Consider the following 22,574-nt stretch of genomic DNA (forward strand, 5'->3'; position numbering starts at 1 on the left):
ACCACTAAAACATTTATTTCCAACAATCAAATATAGTTATTTATGTATGTATAATTAATACTTCATACCAGATAGGTTCATTATGAAAACAAAAAAATATATACCTACTTACATGTCATAACGTGGCTATAAAAGTTTTTTTTAAATTATGGATATTGAATAAGGTTTTAAGGAACATTCAAACTAGACTTTTTCATGATTTAGGTAATTGGAAAGTGTAATTTCACTAGTAATATATTATTGAGATAAAAAAATTAAGGTAGGTACAGCTCAAAAAAGAGTATACTACATTGTTTTTTTTTCAAAAACCTAACTACAGTACTTCACTTTTGTCTTTCATTTTGTTTTGATATAACGTAGCGTAATTATTTGTTTTACATGTATTTATTCTATCAATTATGTTTAATTCAGAGTTGACTAGATATTTATACTGCAACGATTATCACAAATATTCCTACAGTAATTTACATAATTAATTCAAACAGTTTAGTCAAAAGAAATTCCACAAAAGTTTCTACGAACATACACATAATTTTTCATGATTATACTTAACATGGTTTTTTAAACAAAATAATTAACAATACAAATTAGGCCAGAAATTACAGACACTAACGAATAATTGACTAGGTCTTATTAAGTTATCCAACACTGAAAACCTTCGGCAGGGCTCATGGCTCAAAGATTTACAGCATGTTGGGAAATTGTTTATACTAATTACAATTTATATTGTATACGAGTAGTACTAATACGTAAGTATGCCTTTGGCCTACTTATCGTAGGTTAGATCCTAAATATGTATTACATTATGTTCTTAAATAGCGTCCTTACAGGAGATCTTTCTAATTATTATTTTTTCGCTAGAAATTCAAAGAGACTTCCGACACATTTATCTTAATACACCTTAACATTATATACATGATCTAACATTTTTATTGTCAGTTCTGAACTTTATAAATAGGTATCTAAAAGATCAGTTTACACATTTAAAAATATACAATCTGCCAACTATACATACACTAACAACTATTTACATCAACAATTATTGTTACAAGATGTAATTATTTGAGAAGGGCTCACCACTATACACCATCAATCTAAAGGTACTTGAATAGTCCTTTCTATACCCCTACACATCAAAAGCTTAAATACTTCATAGTACGCTAACTTGTATTGTCTTATCATTAACAACATCTCAATTCAGATTAAGTAAAGGTTTATTTGTGCAGTTTTACGCTCTCTTAAACCCTACGTATCTCACCGACCCCTACGTAATGTGGAAATCCCCCCGTAACAACCTCGTGAAGGTTTTCTTGAACTGCTGGTTGGCTAACGCGTAGCAAAACGGGTTAATAGGGCTATTTGCATAACACAAAAAGTATGAAAACATGTACAGATGTTTGTTGATGCACGGAGGGTCTGTACAGAACCCCTCCACTAATGCTAAAATATGATATGGAGTCCAGCACACGACGAATGCTCCTAAAATAAAAGATATGGTTCGGAACGCCTTTCTCGCTCTATTTTCAGACTTTGACTTTTGCCGCCCGATGCTGGGAAACAATCCATCACGTTTCGAACGCTTTACTTTCAACTTTTTTCCTATATTTTTCACAAACTCTTTCTTTGAATCACCACGACCTGACCCAGTTACGGCCGTGCTGGAAACGTCGCTGTTCTCAATTGCTGGACTTATGGCAGGATTGAGTTTTAATTGCGACGTTTTGGTTTCAATAGGCTTTGATCCTTGTGACTCATTGTTATTGGAAGACGAGGTTACTAATGTGATGACTGGTTTCGGACGCTCCCCGATAGTGAGGCTCACCTCTGTGTTCACCTTCACAGTGGCCGGTGGAGAAAATGTGTTCTTTGGAATAACTACTTGCGCTTCGGCTGTTGCTCGTATGAGGGCAGCTTGTAACAGTGAATTAGTAGCAGCTGCATTTCCTGAATTAGAAGCCGGAGGAGATCCCAGCTCATCAGTAGCTGTTGGAAAGGTGATCGATGAAGGGGGACTCTCTATCGTAGGTGACGGAACAATAACGGAGCTTTCATCCATAAATCTTAGATCAGCACCATCCAAGCCCACAAGGACATCATAAGTTGTGCCATCCCCTCGCATTAAACGTAATTTTCTTGCCCGTGTTGATTCCGATTGAGAAGGAGGACTTTCAGACACTGGTGGACTAGCTCGGAACTCCGATGGTGGGGGAATAATGCGTTGAGCTATCGTTGTTTGGACTTGCTCGGAGGGTGTCGCTATGCCTGACGACGTTGGAGACGTAACGCAAGTTTGAGACATCGGTACAGTTGATTGAGACAATTGGCTCTCGGGGTTATCAGTGTCTAGAAGACTCTTTTCAGATATTTGTGAGAGAGAGAGCTTCGGTTTATCAGGTTCGGGATTGGGGGTCGTAGCAGCAGATTTCATATCTGATGGCTTCATCAACATACCACCATTCATACGCATATTGTTCAGTAACTGCAAGGCACCGGTTTGCATAACTAAGTTTGCTACAGACGGACGTTTTTTAGTATTGGGCTGATTTGTACTTTCTTCATCAGAGTCAAAAGCCGGGCTGCTAGACCGTTCCGCCTCAATTTGATCTTCTTTCTTATCTCCATCTGATTCTATCGTAGTTGAAGTCCCGGTAACGGTGGCACTACTTTTATGGGCAGACGATTTCTGACTGGAGTTCGAATCGGTCGATCCTCCAAGATTTAATAGTGGAGCGGCTAAAGATCCTTTAGATGTAGAGTCTTTACGGATACTTTCAGATACTTTCATTTGGTCCTCACTAGTGATAGTGGCTTTAGATAGCCCCGAGACGCCGGCGGCGCGGCCCGCCATGCCCGACATCACGCCGGCGCTCAAAGCGACCATAGACTGCATTTTTCTTTGTTTCGCCTCACTTTTCTTTTGCATATCATAAGCAGTTTTAAATATTCCCGCATACAGAACTATCAACACGAACAATGTCGTCCAGTAATATCCGATAATTAAAGCTGTATTAAAAATGGGATCTTTCAAAAATTGCACAGCACACTCACCCTCTTGTAAATCTCTGTATCCGACGAAGTGTTCCCATCCAAATATGGTTGTGAAAAACAGTAGAGCCGGCACTATCCATGTGACGGTGACCATCCAGATAACTCTATTCTTGGTTCTCCAAGCTCTGTATCGTGCTGCTATTTTGACGCTACAAAACCGGTCAACAGTGATCAGCAGAACCGTGTATTGGGACACTAGGCACACCGTGTAGTCGACTGATAGCCACAGGTCACACAAAAGAGGCCCTAAATGCCAATAGCCTTTCAAAACGTAGTCCGTGTAAAATGGCATCGATAGAGTACCTGTGGACAATGGAAGAGGGTTTTTATGCGCGCTCGTTTTCACAATTACATCTACATGGCTGCATTGTTTTGTTTTGCTGCTCAGTGGAGGGGTACTCGGGCAAACCATTTTAATCGAAGCGGGTGTTTACATTCAGCGCAAACAGCACACTGTAATGGATTAGCAAGTATATTCGACTATGTACTGTGTTGAATGCAAACATTGCTTAGTTCAAAATTGCAATGGCTTACCTTTAAAGCAAGAAATCATCTGATTTGGTTTGATGATTTAACTAATTACTATTCCAAATTTCAACTACTATTCGTTTAATATTATGAAATTTATTCTATGGGCTTATTGTGATACCAGGTTCGCTCAGCCAGAGTTAGAAATTTTAAACGGTTAAATATTTCTTCACCTTTGCAGAAATGCATTAAGGGTCAGCAAGGGGTAATCGAGGGTTGGCATTGTCATAGAATTATGTAGTAAACGATGCTCTACAACCTTGAAAAAAATCACACAGGTAGCCGAAGAGTCTAGCTAGGTGCTGAATGATTCGAATTCAAGTAAATGCGTATGGATAACTGTAAATAAAATTCAGAATATCACGAAAGACCAGAAAATCACACTCCCGTATTGTAACAACTGTGTCGTAATTATCGAGAATTTTCATATGATTTTTATCATATTATAAAGTTAAAGGCTTGGACTAGGCGCTAAATACCTTGTTTTTTAATAAACACACACTTATTTTGTGTAAATTAATCCCAAACTTGAGTAATTTTTTTCCCTCAAATCTTCATACAAATATCTATGGCGGCTTTCTGTGTTATAAAATCATAAACACAAGTGTCGTTTGACTCAGTTGGCCGCTGGCCTCCAAAGAAGGGTCACGTCGGTTTAGGCAGCACTGACAGCTCGCGATCTTATCGTGTACAGATACAAAATCACTGCACATTGGTTGTCATTGCACTTTTTTAACTTTTATGACACCAACATAATTTGATTTGAAATTGAGGAAGCATAATTCTTACACTATATTCAATACATTAAATTAAATTAGATAGTGTGCAATATTCTCGTGACATTACAGTCTCGTAAAGGTCTGATGAGGAGCAGGAATATAGCGAATGGATCTAAGTGATGACAATACGCACGAACATTAGGTTAGGGATCAAAAATATAGTCTCTTGGTGCTGGTTGAGGTATGGTCTCGTGAGGATCTGATGAGGGCAGTAACACGGTGGTGGCTCAATTTTATTTCAAAGATGTTAATAGCTAAAAGCATCGAGTTTGGGCTATTAACCCTTAATTCACTTCCTGAGTCCCTGGGACTCACATCAAAATTTCAAAATTCAATAATTGTAACGTTTGAGCGGCTAGTTTCCCCCCCGTCTCAGTACCTTCCTGAAGGGTCATGGGCTCTGCGGTAGCGAAAGGACGTGCGCTGGCGATGCGTATTTAGTGAGTTATTGCGTCGAGTGAGTCCCAAGTGAATTATGCTATATTTATTTTATTAAATTCAATTATCGAATGTTGCTTATTTGTCGTTATTATTGATATAAATCATATTTTTTTATATGCTTATAAGATATATTTTTATGGATTGGCAAAATGAATCGAAAACAAGTTAATATTAATGAATCTAAGGGCACGCCCGCACAGAACTTTTGCTCTACGAGTTTTGGAAATTAACAAAAAAAAACCTTTTTCATAGAAACTTTGTTGGACATGTGACTTTTTACCATGGAAAACGAATATTTTTTTTCGCGAATTTGCAAATCTCGTAGAACAAAAGTTGTTCAGAATGACCCCTTGAGTCATCCCCTTTTGGCTTAGTATAGCCCTTTTGCGACACTATGTATTTACTTTGCTTTGTCGTCGGGGTTCAGTTGGCTGGAGGATGCCCGAAACTTATTATAGAATCTACACTTTAATACTTGTAGTTACCTTTCTACAAGTAAATACCACATTTGTTTGAGAAAGCTAATCGGATTCCGAGTATAGAGTAAAGTGGCACCCTTATTAATTTCTACTCTTTCCTGGTGCCTACCAGTGTAAGTAAGAATTATACTTACTTACCCTAAAATCACCCAAAATGTACTTGAACATAATTGTCAATAAAGTTGGCGAGTAAAAGTTTATCGACCCACTGTGCAAACTTACATGTGTGCGTGTCACTGCGTGTGCTGTGTGAAGAGCATTGAAAACCCAAAATTGGCGCGGCACGTCACCCTGTACGGGCCCTTTGAAAAATACAGTCACCATAAGAGATACGCATGCCTTCACATACTGACTGTATAGTAGCCTGCATAGAAATATAACTCCTTTTAGAGTGACATTGCTAGGTCGCGTTTCTTTGCAGCCGTACATAATACCTTACCAATAAGCAGGTCGGTGGCGGCGAGCGAGGCGATGAAGTAGTTGCTGGGCTGGTGGATGGTGCGGTCCACGAGGAAGGCGAGCAGCACCAGCACGTTGCCGCTCACCGTCAGCAGGATCACCAGCGCCAGCAGCGTCGCCACGATCACTGCCAGCCAGAGCGGGAACGGCACGGGAGCCCAATGTATACCATCGCTCTTCATCATCATCATAAGCCTATAGCAGTCCACTGCTATAAAGCACGCCACTGGATGTGATCTATAGCTTTCCGCATCCAATCATAACCAGGCACCTTTGGCAAGTAGACCAGCGTAGACCAGCGTAGTCCAAGCTTAGGATTGAGGATATGCACAAAGGTTCCAATCGAGAGAGCCAGACAATAGAGCAGATGGAACTTTGTCATTGCACGTTCGTATATCTCACGCTATCTAGCGCTCTTCCTCATCATCATTAGCCTATAGCAGTCCACTGCTATAAAGCACGCCGCTGGATGCGATCTATAGCTTTCCGCATTCAATCATAACCAGCTACCTTTTGCAAGTCGTCACCCCATCTAGCCGGAGGGCGTCCCACACATCGCTCTTACGGCGACAGAAAATATCGTGAGGAAACCTGCAGTATCTAGATTTAGCATATCTAGATATGTTAACGGAGCAGCGTGGTCCAAGCTAAGGAAGGCATTTTAAACCTTGAGGATATGCGCAAAAGTTCCAGAGAGAGCCAGGTGCAGGTAATTTTACCCCCACAGAGAATAGAATAGCATCGTCTCTTTTGCTACCCTTACATATCTTACCAATAAGCAGGTCGGTGGCAGCAAGAGAGGCGATGAAGTAGTTGCTGGGCTGGCGGATGGTGCGGTCCACGAGGAAGGCGAGCAGCACCAGCACGTTGCCGCTCACCGTCAGCAGGATCACCAGCGCCAGCAGCGTCGCCACGATCACTGCCAGCCAGAGCGGGAACGGCACGGGATCCCAATGTATACCATCGCTCTTCCTCATCATCATCAGCCTATAGCAGGCCACTGGATGCGATCTATAGCTATCCGCATCCAATCATAACCAACCTTTCGCAAGTCGTCACCCCATCTACCCGGAGGGCGTCCCACACATTGCTCTTACGGTGAAGGAAAACTAGATACGTGAACTCACCAACCCGCAGTGGATCAGTAGCGAAAATTGGTCCAAGCTTACGAAAGCAGTTGAGACCTTGGGGATATGCTATATACTGTGTAAAGATTCCAGTCAAAAGAGCCAGATGCAGGTACTTAATTACTTACCCCCACAGAGAAACGTATAGAATAGAGCAGGTGGAACCTTATCATTGCTCGTGAGCGTATCTCACCTATAAGCAGGTCGGTGGCAGCGAGCGAGGCGATGAAGTAGTTGCTGGGCTGGCGGATGGTGCGGTCCACGAGGAAGGCGAGCAGCACCAGCACGTTGCCGCACACCGTCAGCAGGATCACCAGCGCCAGCAGCGTCGCCACGATCACTGCTAGCCAGAGCGGGAACGGCACGGGATCCCAATGTATGCCATGGCTCTTCATCATCATCAGCCTATAGCAGTCCACTGCTATAAAGCACGCCACTGAATGCGATCTATAGCTTTCCGCATCCAATCATAACCAACCTTTCGCAAGTCGTGACCCCATCTAGCCGGAGGGCGTCCCACACCAGCGTAGTTCAAGCTAAGAAACGTAGTTTTGACCTTGCACAAAGGTTCCAATCGAAATCCAGGTGCAGATGCTTTTACCCACACAGAGAATTGACCTTGGGGATATGCACAAAGGTTCCAGAGAGAGCCAGAGAATAGAGCAGATGGAACTTTGTCATAACACGTTCGTGTATCTCACCTATAAGCAGGTCGGTGGCGGCGAGCGAGGCGATGAAGTAGTTGCTGGGCTGGCGGATGGTGCGGTCCACGAGGAAGGCGAGCAGCACCAGCACGTTGCCGCTCACCGTCAGCAGGATCACCAGCGCCAGCAGCGTCGCCACGATCACTGCTAGCCAGAGCGGGAACGGGGGCAGCACGGGATCCTGGTACAAGGTAATGGTGTTTATGTTTAACCATTTTATCAGGCGCGCTGGTCGTTGAAACCAAAACCACATAAATAAGTACTTACATAAATTTAAATATACATACAATATTGAGGTTTATATCTCATCGATAGTATCTGTTTTCCATCAATAAGAAAGAAAGAAAGAAAGAAAGAAAGAAATAGTTTATTCGCCTTCAAGAATACACAACATGGAAAATCAAATAACAATACAAATTAGGTAGGTACACAGCTTATACATTAAATAAATAAACAATATTTTATGGTTGCCAATCTCCATGTCGTGCACAGTGATAGCGAAATGGTTCAGACTCAGCATGTGCTACATATATAAGTGTGTATATATATATATATAGCGCTGATAATTCTGCCAGAACCAGTTCTTAAAGGGTACCTATGTGGCGTATACATATGTTATAAGTAGGTCTATTCTAAGTGCATGCTCCATAATTAGCATATAACATTTTATTAATTTTAACGGATCTTTAAATACGTTGTAAAAAATATATAGGAAGAAAGAATAAATGTGTCTGTTAAACTGTGAAATAAATGGTATATAGTATATAACAGTGCATAAACAAATGCTTACTCATATGTACATAACTATGCTTGTGAGTACTCTGTTATTTATGTATAGTTGTAAGGCCAGCTGAAAGACAGGAAATATGTAATGTATAATGAAATGTGTGTGTGTGTGTGTGTGTGTGTGTGTGAGTGTGTGTGTGTGTTTGTGTGTATGTGTGTGTGCGTGTGTGTGTGTGTGTGTGTGATATATATAACTGCTTATTACTGATTTTGTTTTTGCCTATTTAGTAAAAACATTTTATACCGACTCCTAAATGATGAGACGGATTTGAGATCACGGATTGGTGGCGGAAGATTATTGTAAATCTTGCTAGCTAAGTATTTAAAACTACGTCGGTATGAAGCTGACTTATGAGCGGGGGTAAGCATCAGATAATTGGAACCTCTAGTATTGAAAGAATGGTGATTGCGTGACCAATCGATTTTTTTGTACAAGTAATCCGGAGTCTGATACTTTACAATACCAAATAGCATTGTAGCAAGATGCAACCTCTGCCTAGCAGCTATCTTAAGTAAATTTGATTTATTCAGGAACGGTGTTACATGTGCACGTGGACGAATACAGAAACAGAAGCGGGCGCAGGCGTTCTGAACTCGTTGCAACAATTTTAAAGTTTTCTTAAGTAGGCAGGGACCATAAACCGTGTCAGCATAGTTCAGCTTAGAGAGGACCAGTGACTCACAAAGCTGTATACGCAGTTCCTCATTTATGTATGGTCTTATTCTGTACAAAACCCTAAGTCTAAAAAAGCAGTTTCTTACCACATCCAAAACGTGTTTCTCAAAAGTCAGACCGCTGTCAAAAACCAGACCAAGATTACGCGCCTCAGTAACCTGTTCAATAGACCCTCCATCCATTACTATTGTGGGATTATTAGCTTTTGTTGCTAAAACTTGTTGCCTAGAACCTGAAGTGTGTATGTAACCTACGTATCTTAGTGTGTGTATTACTCATAGCCTAAGCTCTATGTCTATCCTTATTTGGACACTTAATAAACGTCACTCGTTGAATTCGGTTGTTTCACTGATATCCTAAAGGGCCCCACTTCATGGCGACCTTGCCGAAAGTAAAATATAAAAATAAAGTCAAAAGTGAACTATAGTGAATTTTACGTAAACTCTTCGAACTTTAACCATGGGGAAGACAATGTCCAAGGAGGAAATTATCATCGCACAAAATGCAGCTGGCGGAGGAAATAGTGCGTCAATCGAACAAATTAAACTACACCTAAGTGCCATGACCATCATATTCACGGTCATCATGTGCGTGTTGCTGCTTGCTGGATGCTACTTTCTGCTGAAAATGTACAAAAAATGCCACGTCCAATGGATCCAGAGAGAGATGAACGCTCATGCTATGCAGCATTGGGCCCCCCCGCGCCGTCGTGACGAGAAAATAGAAGTGTAAAAGTGTTAGTGAAATGCGTTTATAAAAAGTGCTAATTAAAAAATACACTAGACTTTATTACGCGATAATTAAAATCGGCTATAATCAGTGCTCGAACTCATCCGAACATAATACGCCGCGACGTATAAGGAAAGTTTACGAATTCCCGAGCTCGCCCGACGCTCGACATGTCTTGTATGGACGAGGACAATTCTAGTAAATTGTGTCTTAACTGCTAATTATGTTATGTTTATGCCTTAATATTTAATTCATTTAATATGTTACAAAGGTTATGGAAGATTTAAAGGTATACTATGAGAAATTAGTGGATATACGAAAATATTTAATTAAAAAAGGTCAAAGTAGGTACAAAGGTAATGTGATTGAAAATAAATTAGGAGAATCGAGACAAATAATATTAGAGTGTGAATCTATTTTAAAGAGGCTTGAAAAACAATTAAAATCTAATGATTTTATTCTAGTTACTAGAACCTATGATAAAATTAATTCTTTATTTCAGGAAATATTAAACTTATGTAATTTTACAGATAAAACTACCAAAATGGATTTTGACATTAAAACGGCGTGTAGTTTGTTGCCAGTTATGGATGGTTCAGAGAGTACCACAAAGCGGTTAGTAGACGGAGTCGAGATGTATGCTGACATGTTGGACGACAGTGGTAAGCTCTTACTTATTACTTTTGTGTTAAAAAGTAGACTATCCGAAAATGCCAAGTTGCGATTAAATTCAAATTATTCTTCGTGAAAGAACTGATAAAGGATTTAAAACATCGTCTTTTTAGACAAAAATCATTCACTGCTATTCAGACTCAGTTGCTAAGAACTAAACAAGGTTCTAAGTCTATTGAAGAGTATGGCTCGGAGTTGGAGAAACTTTTCACGGACTTGACTATTACACAAGCCGAAGGTGACACTACAAAATACGCTTTTCTTAAACCATTGAATGAGAAGCAGGCCATTAAACAGTTTTTGGATGGACTACGAAATCCCAGGCTCAGTACAATAATAACTGCGAGGAACTACGCGAACTTAGCTGATGCTATCAAGCTGCAAAAGAGGAGGAAATGACTTCGTCATCTTCAATAAATACAGGTGAGGTTATGCAGTTTGCGAGGTCTACAGGCTACTACAATCATGGACGCGGTCGAGGCGAAAGTGTTAGTAGAGGTCAAGGTCAAGGTCGTGGCCGTGGTTTTCGGACGTTCTACAACAATAATAGGTACAATAATTCTCACCGACCTGATTTTAACAGTAACAGTTATGGGTCATTTAATAAACCGAAATTCAATGAACGATTTCAAAGAGGGAATAATTATCGTGGACGTTTTCAACGTCCTCAAAATATTTATCACGTGAATGGAAATGAAGAAGAACCCAGTCAATCAACTGAAGAAAATCAATCGACAAATAATTTTTTTCGTGCCTAATTATGTACTTACTTGTTTTGGTAATGGTAAATTTGTACAATTTTCGCTAAATTCAAATAATTATTTTTGGCTTTTAGATACCGGTGCATCTTTATCTGTTATAAAATTTGAAGCTTTACCAATTTCTATTCCAATTCATTTTGAAGAAGTGGTAGTAAACGGTGTTGGCGGACAAATTATTTCAAAAGGATACGTTAATTTGAGATTGAATTATGAATCAAACAAAAGTTTTATTCACAAATTTTATGTTTTCGAGAACTTACCTATCAAAGCGGATGGCATATTGGGATTAGATTTCCTTACAAAATTTGAATGTAATATTGATTTGGACAATAATAACTTGATTTTAAAACATGAATTCGAACCACCGAGCGAAATTAAAATATTTGATGAACCATTCTATCAGAACAATACTTTAAAAATCCCACCCCGTAGTGAATCAATACATTTCATTAAATTAAAAACAAAACTGAAAGATGATAGTGTTATAATAGCAGATGAACTAAAAGAAGATGTTTTCTTAGCTAGTTCAATAATAAGCCCAGGAAAATATACCATTCCAGTTAAAATACTAAATGTAAGTGACAATGAAATATCTTTACCTGCGTTTGAACCAAACATTTACTCATTATCAGATTATGAAATATGCCAATTTACTAAAACTAAATCAAAGGTAAACAGAGCTGAACAATTAAAAAATCTTTTAAAACTTGAACATTTAAATAATGAAGAACGTAATTCGATAGTATCAATCTGTAATAAATACTCTGACATTTTCTATGTACCAGGAGATACATTAACAACTACCAATGTATGTGAACAGAAAATTACTTTAAAACCCAATTCTATTCCAGTATATACTAAACCTTACAGACTACCTCAAACCTTAAAACCAGAAATTAAAAAACAGATACAAGATATGATTAAAAACGATATAATTGAAGAAGCACAGAGCGAGTGGTCTAGTCCTATTTTGCTGGTACCCAAGAAAAGTAATAACAATGATAAAAAGTGGCGTTTGGTAATTGATTTCAGAAAGCTCAATGAAAAAATTGTTGATGATAAATACCCACTACCCAATATCACAGAAATTCTAGATTCATTGACAGGGGCAGTATATTTCACTCATCTTGATCTTTATCAAGGTTATTATCAAGTAAATTTGAATAAAGACAGTAGACCACTAACAGCTTTTACTACAGACACCGGACAGTATCAATTAAAGCGTATGCCACAAGGATTAAAGACAAGTCCAAATTTTTTCAGTAAAGTTATATCTATTTCTATGTCAGGATTGAATTTTGAGAAATGTTTCGTCTACCTAGATGATCTTATAGTATTTGGGAGGAATCTAGACTCTCATAATAAAAACCTAATAGATGTGTTCGAACGATTAAGAAAAGTTAATTTTAAATTAAGTCCCGAAAAATGACAATTTATGAAAAAAGAAATTCTATACCTAGGCCATGTGGTAACTAAAGATGGTGTACTGCCAGACCCCGAAAAAGTTGCTATTTTACAAAAATACCCAAGACCCCAAAATACCGATGAAGTTAGAAGATTCACAGCTTTTTGCAATTATTATAGGAAATTTATTAAATCTTTTTCAGAAATAACCGTTCCATTAAATCAATTGTGTAGAAAAAATGTACCATTCATTTGGACGAACGAGTGTGAATCAGCATTTCAGTATTTAAAAAAGTGTTTGACTACTCCACCAATATTGCAGTACCCAAATTTTGATGCCGACAATGAATTCATAATTCAAACCGATGCATCTGGCATTGCTGTAGGCGCAGTTTTGTGCAATAATGATTTAAAACCTGTAGCTTACGCAAGTAGACCATTAAACAAAGCCGAACGCCAATACCCAACTGTTGAAAAAGAGTTAGTTGCCATCGTTTGGGCTATTAAATATTTTAAACCATATATTTTTGGAAGAGAATTTACTATTTTGACTGACCACAAGCCCTTGGTATACTTGTTTGGCATGAAAGACCCGTCTACTCGTTTGATGAAATTTCGACTTTTGTTAGAGGAGTTTAATTTTAAAGTTGTATACATTAAAGGTAATGAAAATGTAGTAGCAGACGCTTTGTCAAGAATAGTTGTGACATCTGATGAATTAAAAAGAATGAATGAACAATTTGTGAATGTGATGACGAGAGGACAGAAAAAGAGACTAGAACAACAGTTGATAGAAAGTAAAAAGTCAGGAGAAAATTCAGGAGATATAGATTTGCCTACTGACAAGTGGCCTGATCAACCACGAGTCGTAGACATACTAAAGAAACCGTATGATTCAGTAGAGATGATTTTTATGAAAGAAGAAGAATTACAAAAGTTAAGAAATAAAAATGAAATAAGAGAAGAGTATGAATGTTTTTCAATAATTGAGAAAAAGGGAGCTCTTTGTATCAATCTTAATTTCAAGGCATGTTTCTCACGAGCTGAGTTTGTGCAAAAATTAAGTTGGTATTGTGAACAAGTCGACATTAAAGAAATATGCATAGTAAAAACTAAAGATAATGTAGAATTTGTTAAAGATTTATGTAATGAAATAAAATTAAGAGAAAAGTGGTCCGGACCACGAATTTGCATTATTAGAGGTGTTACGAGTATAACACAAGAAAATGAGAGGAACTTTATTCTTAATGATTACCATTTACTCCCAACAAGTGGACATGCAGGAGTGAGGAGAATGGTTAATAACATAAAACGACGATACTATTGGCCAAACATTGATAAAGACGTTCAGGAATATGTAAAGAAATGTTCGAAATGCCAGTTAATGAAACATTCTCGACATACAAAACAACCAATGGAAGTGACTAGCACAGCCAGTTCGGCTTTTGAAAAGATATTTTTAGATTTAGTGGGCCCGTTAGATAAGGATATAGATGATAACTGTTATATTTTAAGTATTCAGTGCGAATTAAGTAAATTTGTACTTGCTTATCCACTTAAAAATAAGGAAACGGTAACGGTTGCTAGGACCTTCGTAAACAATTTCATTTTAATCTTTGGTATTCAGAAAATCATAGCCACCGACAGAGGAACAGAGTTTGTGTCATCTACAATGAATGAGGTAAGTAACCTACTTGGTATTCAAAAACTTACATCCACTTCATACCATCACCAGTCAATTGGAGCACTCGAAAACGCACACAAACATCTAGGCTCATTTTTGAGAATTCAGTGTGAGAAGCACCATGACTCTTGGAGCTATTGGCTACCTTATTGGTGTTTTGGTTTTAACAACACCGTTCATACTGCAACAAAATATACGCCATACGAACTTGTTTTCGGAAAACCTAGTAATATTCCTAGTAGAGTTATAGATGATAATAATACTGTATCACCTTTATATAACCATGATGATTATGCATTAAACCTTAAGTACTGTCTTCAAACAGCATGTAAAGACGCTCGAAATAATTTAGTTTTAAGTAAAGAAAAACAAAAACAATATTATGATAAGACAACAAATCCAATAGAATATGAAAAAGACTCATTAATTTTGGTTAAAAATGAAACAGGTAGAAAACTACATCCATTGTATGAAGGTCCATATATTGTAATAGAAGATTTGGGTTGTAATGTAAAGATTCAAAAGAACAATAAATATGAAATAGTACACAAAAATAGAACAAAAATGTTTAACTCATAATTAATTTTAAGAATAATCATTATGTAATCATTATGTCTTGGGGGGCTTGTCGCTCACGTCCGTAGGTACAAACCCTAGTTACCCGACACGTGCCCCCTGGGTGGTGCTAACGAGTGACAACGCCGAATGTCGGGCGGCGGTAAATCGACCCGACCTCCTCTCCTAGCAGAGGCGGCGATCTCCCGCCGTAAAAAAGGAGAATCACCAACACGCCTGCCAAGCGCGGTGATTATGGCAAAAACACCTCCTAATGATGGAAAAACCAAAGCCCCGGCCCCCAGTCCCCGGCAGCCCCGCTATCCCGGACTCCGGTAGCGGTCACGGTAACGGCGGGGCAGGGGGTGCGAAGAATCTCCGGCAGAGAGTCGGCTACCAGCCCAACCGACCCTTGCACCTGGCAACATATAACGCACGGACACTGAGGGAAGACGTGAAGATAGAGGAGCTGGAAGAGGAAATCAGCAAGTTAAAATGGGACATTATAGGGTTATCCGAAGTCCGACGAGAGGGAGAGGATACGGAAATTCTCCAGTCCGGAAACTTGCTGTACCACCGGGAGGGCGACCAACTGTCCCAAGGGGGTGTCGGGTTCATCGTCAACAAGTCCTTCGTCAACAACATCGTTGAAATCGGAAGTGTGTCGACACGGGTTGCGTACCTCATCCTGAGAATATCTAAACGATACTCAATGAAGGTCATACAGGTTTACGCACCCACATCTAAGCACACCGATGATGAGGTCGAACTTGCGTATGAAGACGTATCGTCTGCCCTGCGTAAGTTCACTACTCATTTCACGGTGGTGATGGGAGACTTTAACGCGAAACTCGGAAAACAAGAAGGCGGCGAGACGAAAGTGGGGTCACATGGATTTGGAGTCAGGAACCATCGTGGGCAAATGCTGGCTGACTTCTTGGAGAAGGAGGGCCTCTATATGATGAACTCCTTCTACAAGAAGAAGCCACAAAGGAAGTGGACGTGGATTAGCCCCGATGGGAAGACTAAAAACGAGATCGACTTCATATTGACGGATAAGAAGCACATATTCAATGATGTCTCAGTGATCAGTAGGGTTAAGACCGGCAGCGATCACCGACTCGTAAGAGGCACTTTGAATATAAACTGCAAAATAGAACGCTCCCGTCTAATGAAGTCCACGCTCCGTCCTACTCCTGCTCAAATTCAAGATCCCGAAAGCTTTCAGTCTGAGCTTTGCGACCGCCTGATATGTTTAGAGAATTGCGTTACAGTTGACGATTTAAATAATAGGTTTGTGGAAACTGTCCAAGAGGTAGGATCGAAATATTTTTCGTCCCGAACCAACCGAGGACCTCAAAAACTCTCAGATGGGACTCTGAGTCTCATAAGAGAACGGAGAGAAATGAGGTTGCAGTCTTCAGTTGATATGGTCGAATACAGACGTCTAAACAGACAGATCGCCAAAGCAAGACGTTGCGATATGAGACGCTACAATTGCAAGCGCATTCAAGACGCAATTGAGCAAAACAAGGGCTCCAAAGTCTTTGCTAGAAATCGATCTGTTCGACAGACTCTGTTGACCCAACTGAAGACCGACAGTGGCAACACCGTTTCATCGGTGCCCGAAATTCTGGGAGAAATTGAGAGATTCTACGGACAGTTATACACCACAACACAAAACCCTATTACCAGCGGTGCTCACGACAGCCGAGCGCCACTCACCCGACACTATACCGAAGATATTCCGGACGTCAGTCTAGACGAGATTAGTATAGCTCTCAAACAGCTAAAAAACAACAAAGCTCCGGGAGATGATGGAATAACGACAGAACTTCTGAAAGCCGGCGGTAGACCGATTTTAATAGCACTTCGGAGGCTGTTTAATTCCGTCATACTCGAAGGCACAGGCCCGGAGGCATGGAGCAGAAGTGTAGTGACTTTGTTCTTCAAGAAAGGCAACAAAGCCCTATTGAAGAATTATAGACCCATTGCACTTCTGAGCCATGTGTACAAGCTGTTTTCGAGAGTTATTACGAATCGTCTCGAGCAAAGACTCGACGACTTCCAGCCACCCGAACAAGCCGGGTTCCGAAAAGGCTATAGTACCATAGATCATATACCAAATAAACGATTTGATTTGAATATACACACGCTTCGGCAGGTTATACAGAAGACCGAGGAGTATAATCTACCTTTATGTCTAGCGTTTGTGGACTATGAGAAAGCCTTTGATTCTATTGAGCTCTGGGCGATGCTTCAATCCCTTCAGCGGTGCCATATAGACTATCGCTATATCGAGGTGTTGAGATGTATGTACAATGCTGCCACAATGTCAGTTCGATTACACGAACATAGCACAAAACCGATCCAGTTGCAAAGGGGCGTGAGACAGGGAGATGTTATTTCTCCGAAACTGTTCACCTGTGCGCTGGAAGATGTTTTTAAGCTTGTAGAGTGGAAAAGACTGGGCATTAACGTCAATGGCGAATATATCTCTCATCTACGATTTGCTGATGACATAGTTATTATGGCGGAAACGCTGGAGGAGTTGGGCGAAATGCTCACAGACCTCAATGATGCCTCTAAACAAGTTGGGCTGAAAATGAACATGGACAAGACAAAGGTCATGTCGAACGAACATGTTTCATCATCGCCCGTAACTGTAGGAGGTGTCACCATCGAAGTTGTCGATCAGTATCCCTACCTAGGACAAGTGATCCGATTAGGTAAATCCAACTTCGATAAAGAGGTAGCTCGTAGAATCCAACTCGGATGGGCAGCGTTCGGGAAATTACGACACATCTTCGCCGAAAACATACCTCAGTGTCTGAAAACAAAAGTTTTCAATCAGTGCGTGTTGCCAGTGATCACTTACGGAGCCGAGACGTGGTGCTTCACCAAAGGGCTTATCCACAAGCTCAGAGTTGCTCAGCGTGCTATGGAAAGGGCTATGTTAGGCGTGTCCCTGCGAGATAGGATTCGCAATGAAGAAATCCGCAGGAGAACTAAAGTTACCGACATAGCCAAAAGGATTAGCACGCTGAAGTGGCAATGGGCTGGCCACGTAGCCCGCAGAGCCGACGACCGCTGGAGTAGAAAGGTTCTGGAGTGGAGACCCCGTGTCGGCAAACGGCGTGTCGGTCGCCCCCCAACCCGTTGGTCTGATGTTCTGCGGAAGGTAGCGGGAAGCCGCTGGATGCAGATGGCGGGTGACCGTTTGGGGTGGCGATCGTTAGGAGAGGCCTATGTCCAACAGTGGACTACAGAAGGCTGAGAGAGAGAATCATTATGTAATCATTTAGGGAAAAAAAAAACAAAAAAAAGTAATCATGTAACCTATAATATACTTTTTTTTTCTTTCACCCCCGGAGGTGAAGTGTGTATGTAACCTACGTATCTTAGTGTGTGTATTACTCATAGCCTAAGCTCTATGTCTATCCTTATTTGGACACTTAATAAACGTCACTCGTTGAATTCGGTTGTTTCACTGATATCCTAAAGGGCCCCACTTCAAGTTCAAGTTCAATTACCATAAATTTAGATTTAGTAGGATTAAGTTTCAGTGAATTTCTCTTAGACCACACTGCAGTACGCTCTAAGTCCTGGTTAATAAAACAACATGTTTTTGCAACGTCAGAGGGGCTACCCGCCAGGTAAATCTGAAGGTCGTCAGCATACAGATGGTAATTACAGTGCTGTATTTCAGTAGTGATATCACTGATGTATATAACGAATAGAAGTGGCCCCAAGATGGATCCTTGTGGCACACCTCTGGTCACTGGATACTTTGCTGACAAGCTTGTAGTACCATCACTTCTCCTCAGCTTGACTATTTGTGTACGTTGGTCCAGATAGCTATAAAACCATTTTACTACTTTAGAGTCACAACCATAATATGATAGTTTAGCAAGAAGCAGCGAGACATTAACGGTGTCAAAGGCACGAGAAAAATCCAATAGAGTTAGAAGTCGTAAGATCAAACTGTTTGATTTTATAATTTTTATATTGAGGTTTTAATAACTTAATAAAGACACACATTGATACGAGTAGTACGGTGGTTCTGATGCGACTGGTCTGATTTGGCACTGTCGGAGGGCAAGATCTTCTTCAGGACGCTGCCGCTGAGCCAGCGAAGTTAGCGAGCGACTTTTAGTGTTGAATATCAGGGTTTTTTAACGAACCAAAATGATAATCGGTTCTGCCGTTTACGCTACGACAGACTCTCGGACAGATACTTAGACACGTAGACACGTTAAACTTATAAAACCCCTATTTTTACGTCGGGGGTAAAAAAGGAATATCGTTGTTGTCCTGGTTTACTTTTGAATGGCTATAGGGCGCATGTGCGAACGCACTAAACGATGCGGTGTGACAAAACGCGCCAACATTTGCGAATTCACACGCTCGTATAATTGAATAACAAGCTAAACAAACCTCCATGCTAACATATGCAGTATGCACACAGTGATAGCATATTGCAGCACATAACTGTTTACCGTGAATGGTATTAAGGTCCGTAATCCCCGAGGATGTAGCTAGGTATCAGTATTAGTATCTTGATTCATTGAATAGGAAGAGATTAAATTTATCATAAGTAAGGATAGGTACATGAGTCTTTAGGCTAGCCACTCCGATCATTTATAAATTATCGAAACCTAGGCCCCCAATGGTCCCCATTCATAGAATTTAGCGAGTATAATCATATTTTGTAAAGATATAAAACTATACTTATAACGTAACAGATCCAATTATTTAAGTTTCACACTAAAGTTTTATATCGAGCGATCATTGTCAAAGTTAAAGCGCAATTTTCTTTTCCTTTTACGATTTCTTTTAACCTGAGGCGATATTACACAATAAAGCGAGAGAATCCCCGACTTATAATGTAAGGTTTCGGCATTTCAGCCCCAATAGCGGGCTTTCAACTTTTATCTTTCAAATCAGGATTTTATTGAGTTTATGATCTTATGATCGTATGTTGTAAAAATGTCAGGTAGGCATGTTGTGTTGGCCGTTTCGAGTAAAAACGTAATTGCCGAATGCCATCCTGTGCGGACATCAAAATAACGGATTGCGTATAAAACCGATAAAATGACGCACACAACGCACTAATGAAATAAAAGCTCTCAAAATAAATCCGTGGCAAAGTGTTACATTTAAAACAAAAAATATGTGAAAGAGTGATGATATTATACTCGTTTAATCAATATCGATAATTAAGTCTAACAATAATTCGGAGCAAGTTTGTAATAGGTAGCTACTGTTCGTTTGGTTTCCAAGAATCTTTTGGAGTTGTATTTGGCGCTAAGTAAACTAAATTTTAATTTCCTTTCAGATATCTGAGTGGAAGACTAAATAATAATAGTTACACATTCAGATTCAGATATTAAACACTTCAGTTTTTAATATAGGTTACTACCAAGAGGGTTAAGGGTTAAGTATACCAAGGAACCAGAAAGACTTATGGTAACTTCGAAACCATTTCAATTCTCTCTTTAGGTACTTAGTAATTATATCCATTTAAAACTTTACCTCCGTACCTACGGCCTTCAAAGCTATTGAAGAAACGAACCTATCACACTACCAATCACTTTCTTGGCCCAAAGGTTAACTGGTAGAGAATGCTACTAATTATTACATTAGGTATAAGTTTGCCTTTGTAATTATTTATTTTTAATTAAAAATAACAATAATAAACAAACAAAAGCTCACCATTTCTCCGTCGACCGTGAACATGTTCTCCAGTGTGGTGTTGATGTAGTAGACCTCCGTGTAGTTGGTGCCGTTGGGTGCCGTGTAGCCGCACTCCTGGTAGCCGCCTGAAGGGGTCAGGCACGTGCGCTGCTTCATCTTTTGTAACTTCCTGTAAAGATTTTGGATGTGAAAGAGAAGGTGATGAAATCCTTCATATAACTAAGGCTAGAAGGGCCTGGGAAATCAAGCCCGAATCCATACCAAATCCAAAACCAGCTTCCTAACAAAACTATGAAATGGGTGTTAAACTATAAATACATGTTTATATACTACCTGAGTTTTCAATGAATAAGGGGGTTTCGCTACACGCATACTATGGTTCAATTGCAATATTTATGAGAATATTTTTATGCATAATATTTCTACGTTCGATATTAAATTTAAAAGGATATAAACAGTATACTTTTCGAACAAAAAACTTACCATTGAGTAATAAAACTGGTGCCGATGGTGTAAATAGGAGTGGTTCTGTTCAAATCATCCCCGATGGTAGACGCAGTCGAGTTAACTTCCATAGTGGTATATCGAAGGCGATGAATTATTGTCTCTGTTGGGCTTGACCTGCCATGTGATCGAAGAAAGATCACGTCAACATAACGTGAGGGCCGGAGGAGATGTTAATTTGAGCTGTGGACAAAAAAAAATTGTAAGAAAATCTGTACAAAATAGATCTGTACCATCGAAGAAATCTATGTTGACCCGGTTTAAAAATTGTATCCCGTGTGAAACTTATTTTGCCTGCCATTCTAAGCTTTATGGTAAACCATTGTGCGATTCGTCGATAGTACATTATTATAATTTATTGCTAAGAAGGTTTTGCTATTTATTTCTTGTTAACAATTCGGGTATGAACACTTCTTTAATAAGTTTTGCTCAGGCGGGATTAGACCTCAGGGCTGTAGCCACGAAAACAAGCTTTTATTATACGCCTATTAACGGCTATAATATAATTGTTCCAGTCCCATTCCGGGAAAAGTTTAGAGTTCTATTTGCGGCTGTGGTTCTGTTATTTAATATTCACCTTGTAGCCCGAATTCTACAGGAAAATAAACAACGAAAAATTGTACTCCTAATGATATGGCTCTCTGTTTTTGACACAAAGAACAAAATGATTAACTGTGAAAGGAATTGCTAACAAAATGGTGAATTTCACTAAAAGCCGAGAAATTTCCTAACGAAAAGCAGCCTTTTTGAAGGAAACTTGATAAGTTGCTTTGATAAAATTTACAAAAAATATGTAGCATTGACCTTGGGTAAATACCGACATGACAGGGTAAAAGTTTCCATTAGGTTATTGTTAGGTTTTAAAAAGACAGAGGCAAATTTCATAAAACTATTGATTAACTAGGAAGTATTAAATTGATTCATATTTCAAAAAAAAAACTTGTTATTTGTTTCTGGATCTACTATTATGGTCATTATGATTATCGTACCCCAAAAAAATATGGTTCACCTCATTTGTGACTATGAATCTATTCTATTCTATCTTTGTCTAGTGTCTTGTTAAGAGTCCCTTGAATATCACGTCTCAAAGGCTCAAGTCCTCCATCAAAATGCTTTGAGCCGCTGCTATTCAGCCCACAAACTGTCACCTCGAATGAATGGATGTCTATTCACCGTTAGAGAACTAAAATGGAGAGGCCATAGACACTGTAAACATTCATTAAAGTTGCTGAAATGACAATTTGTGGAGACGCGCAGCATTGTATAGTGCCACAAACTTATCTGTTCCGGTGAGAGCGAACTGAATTGGTCCATATAATCTATGTCAATATGAAATTCATTAGTACAGTAAGTAATGAGGTATGGACCAATTTAGTTCGCTCTCACCGGAACAGATAAGTTTGTGGCACTATACGCCGAACTAACCTAGCTTTTACTGTTGACGTAAACTATAGGTTTATAAATAAGACGTTGATGAATTTCAGTTTGACCGAACGATTCCAATTTAAACTATTGATAACATGGACCAACACAATGTTTTT

The 22,574-nt window shown here is 39.5% G+C and overlaps 1 protein-coding gene across 1 annotated transcript in view; it reads right to left on the reverse strand.

Annotated features, from left to right (window-relative positions):
* Positions 1 to 756: 756 nt before the first annotated feature.
* Positions 757 to 22,574, reverse strand: part of LOC105386581 (muscarinic acetylcholine receptor gar-2) — a 41,206-nt gene continuing 19,388 nt past the window's right edge. Inside the window, exons 3-6 of the mRNA XM_048623049.1 lie at positions 21,013 to 21,216; positions 20,548 to 20,698; positions 7,563 to 7,746; positions 757 to 3,351 (exon numbers count right to left, since the gene is read on the reverse strand). Of these exons, the coding sequence (XP_048479006.1) occupies positions 1,265 to 3,351; positions 7,563 to 7,746; positions 20,548 to 20,698; positions 21,013 to 21,104 (2,514 nt within the window). The 5' untranslated portion in view covers positions 21,105 to 21,216 and the 3' untranslated portion in view covers positions 757 to 1,264. The remainder of the gene's footprint in view (positions 3,352 to 7,562; positions 7,747 to 20,547; positions 20,699 to 21,012; positions 21,217 to 22,574) is intronic.

Source organism: Plutella xylostella, chromosome 9, assembly GCF_932276165.1.
Source record: "Plutella xylostella chromosome 9, ilPluXylo3.1, whole genome shotgun sequence".
Classification (NCBI taxonomy): Eukaryota; Metazoa; Arthropoda; class Insecta; order Lepidoptera; family Plutellidae; genus Plutella; species Plutella xylostella.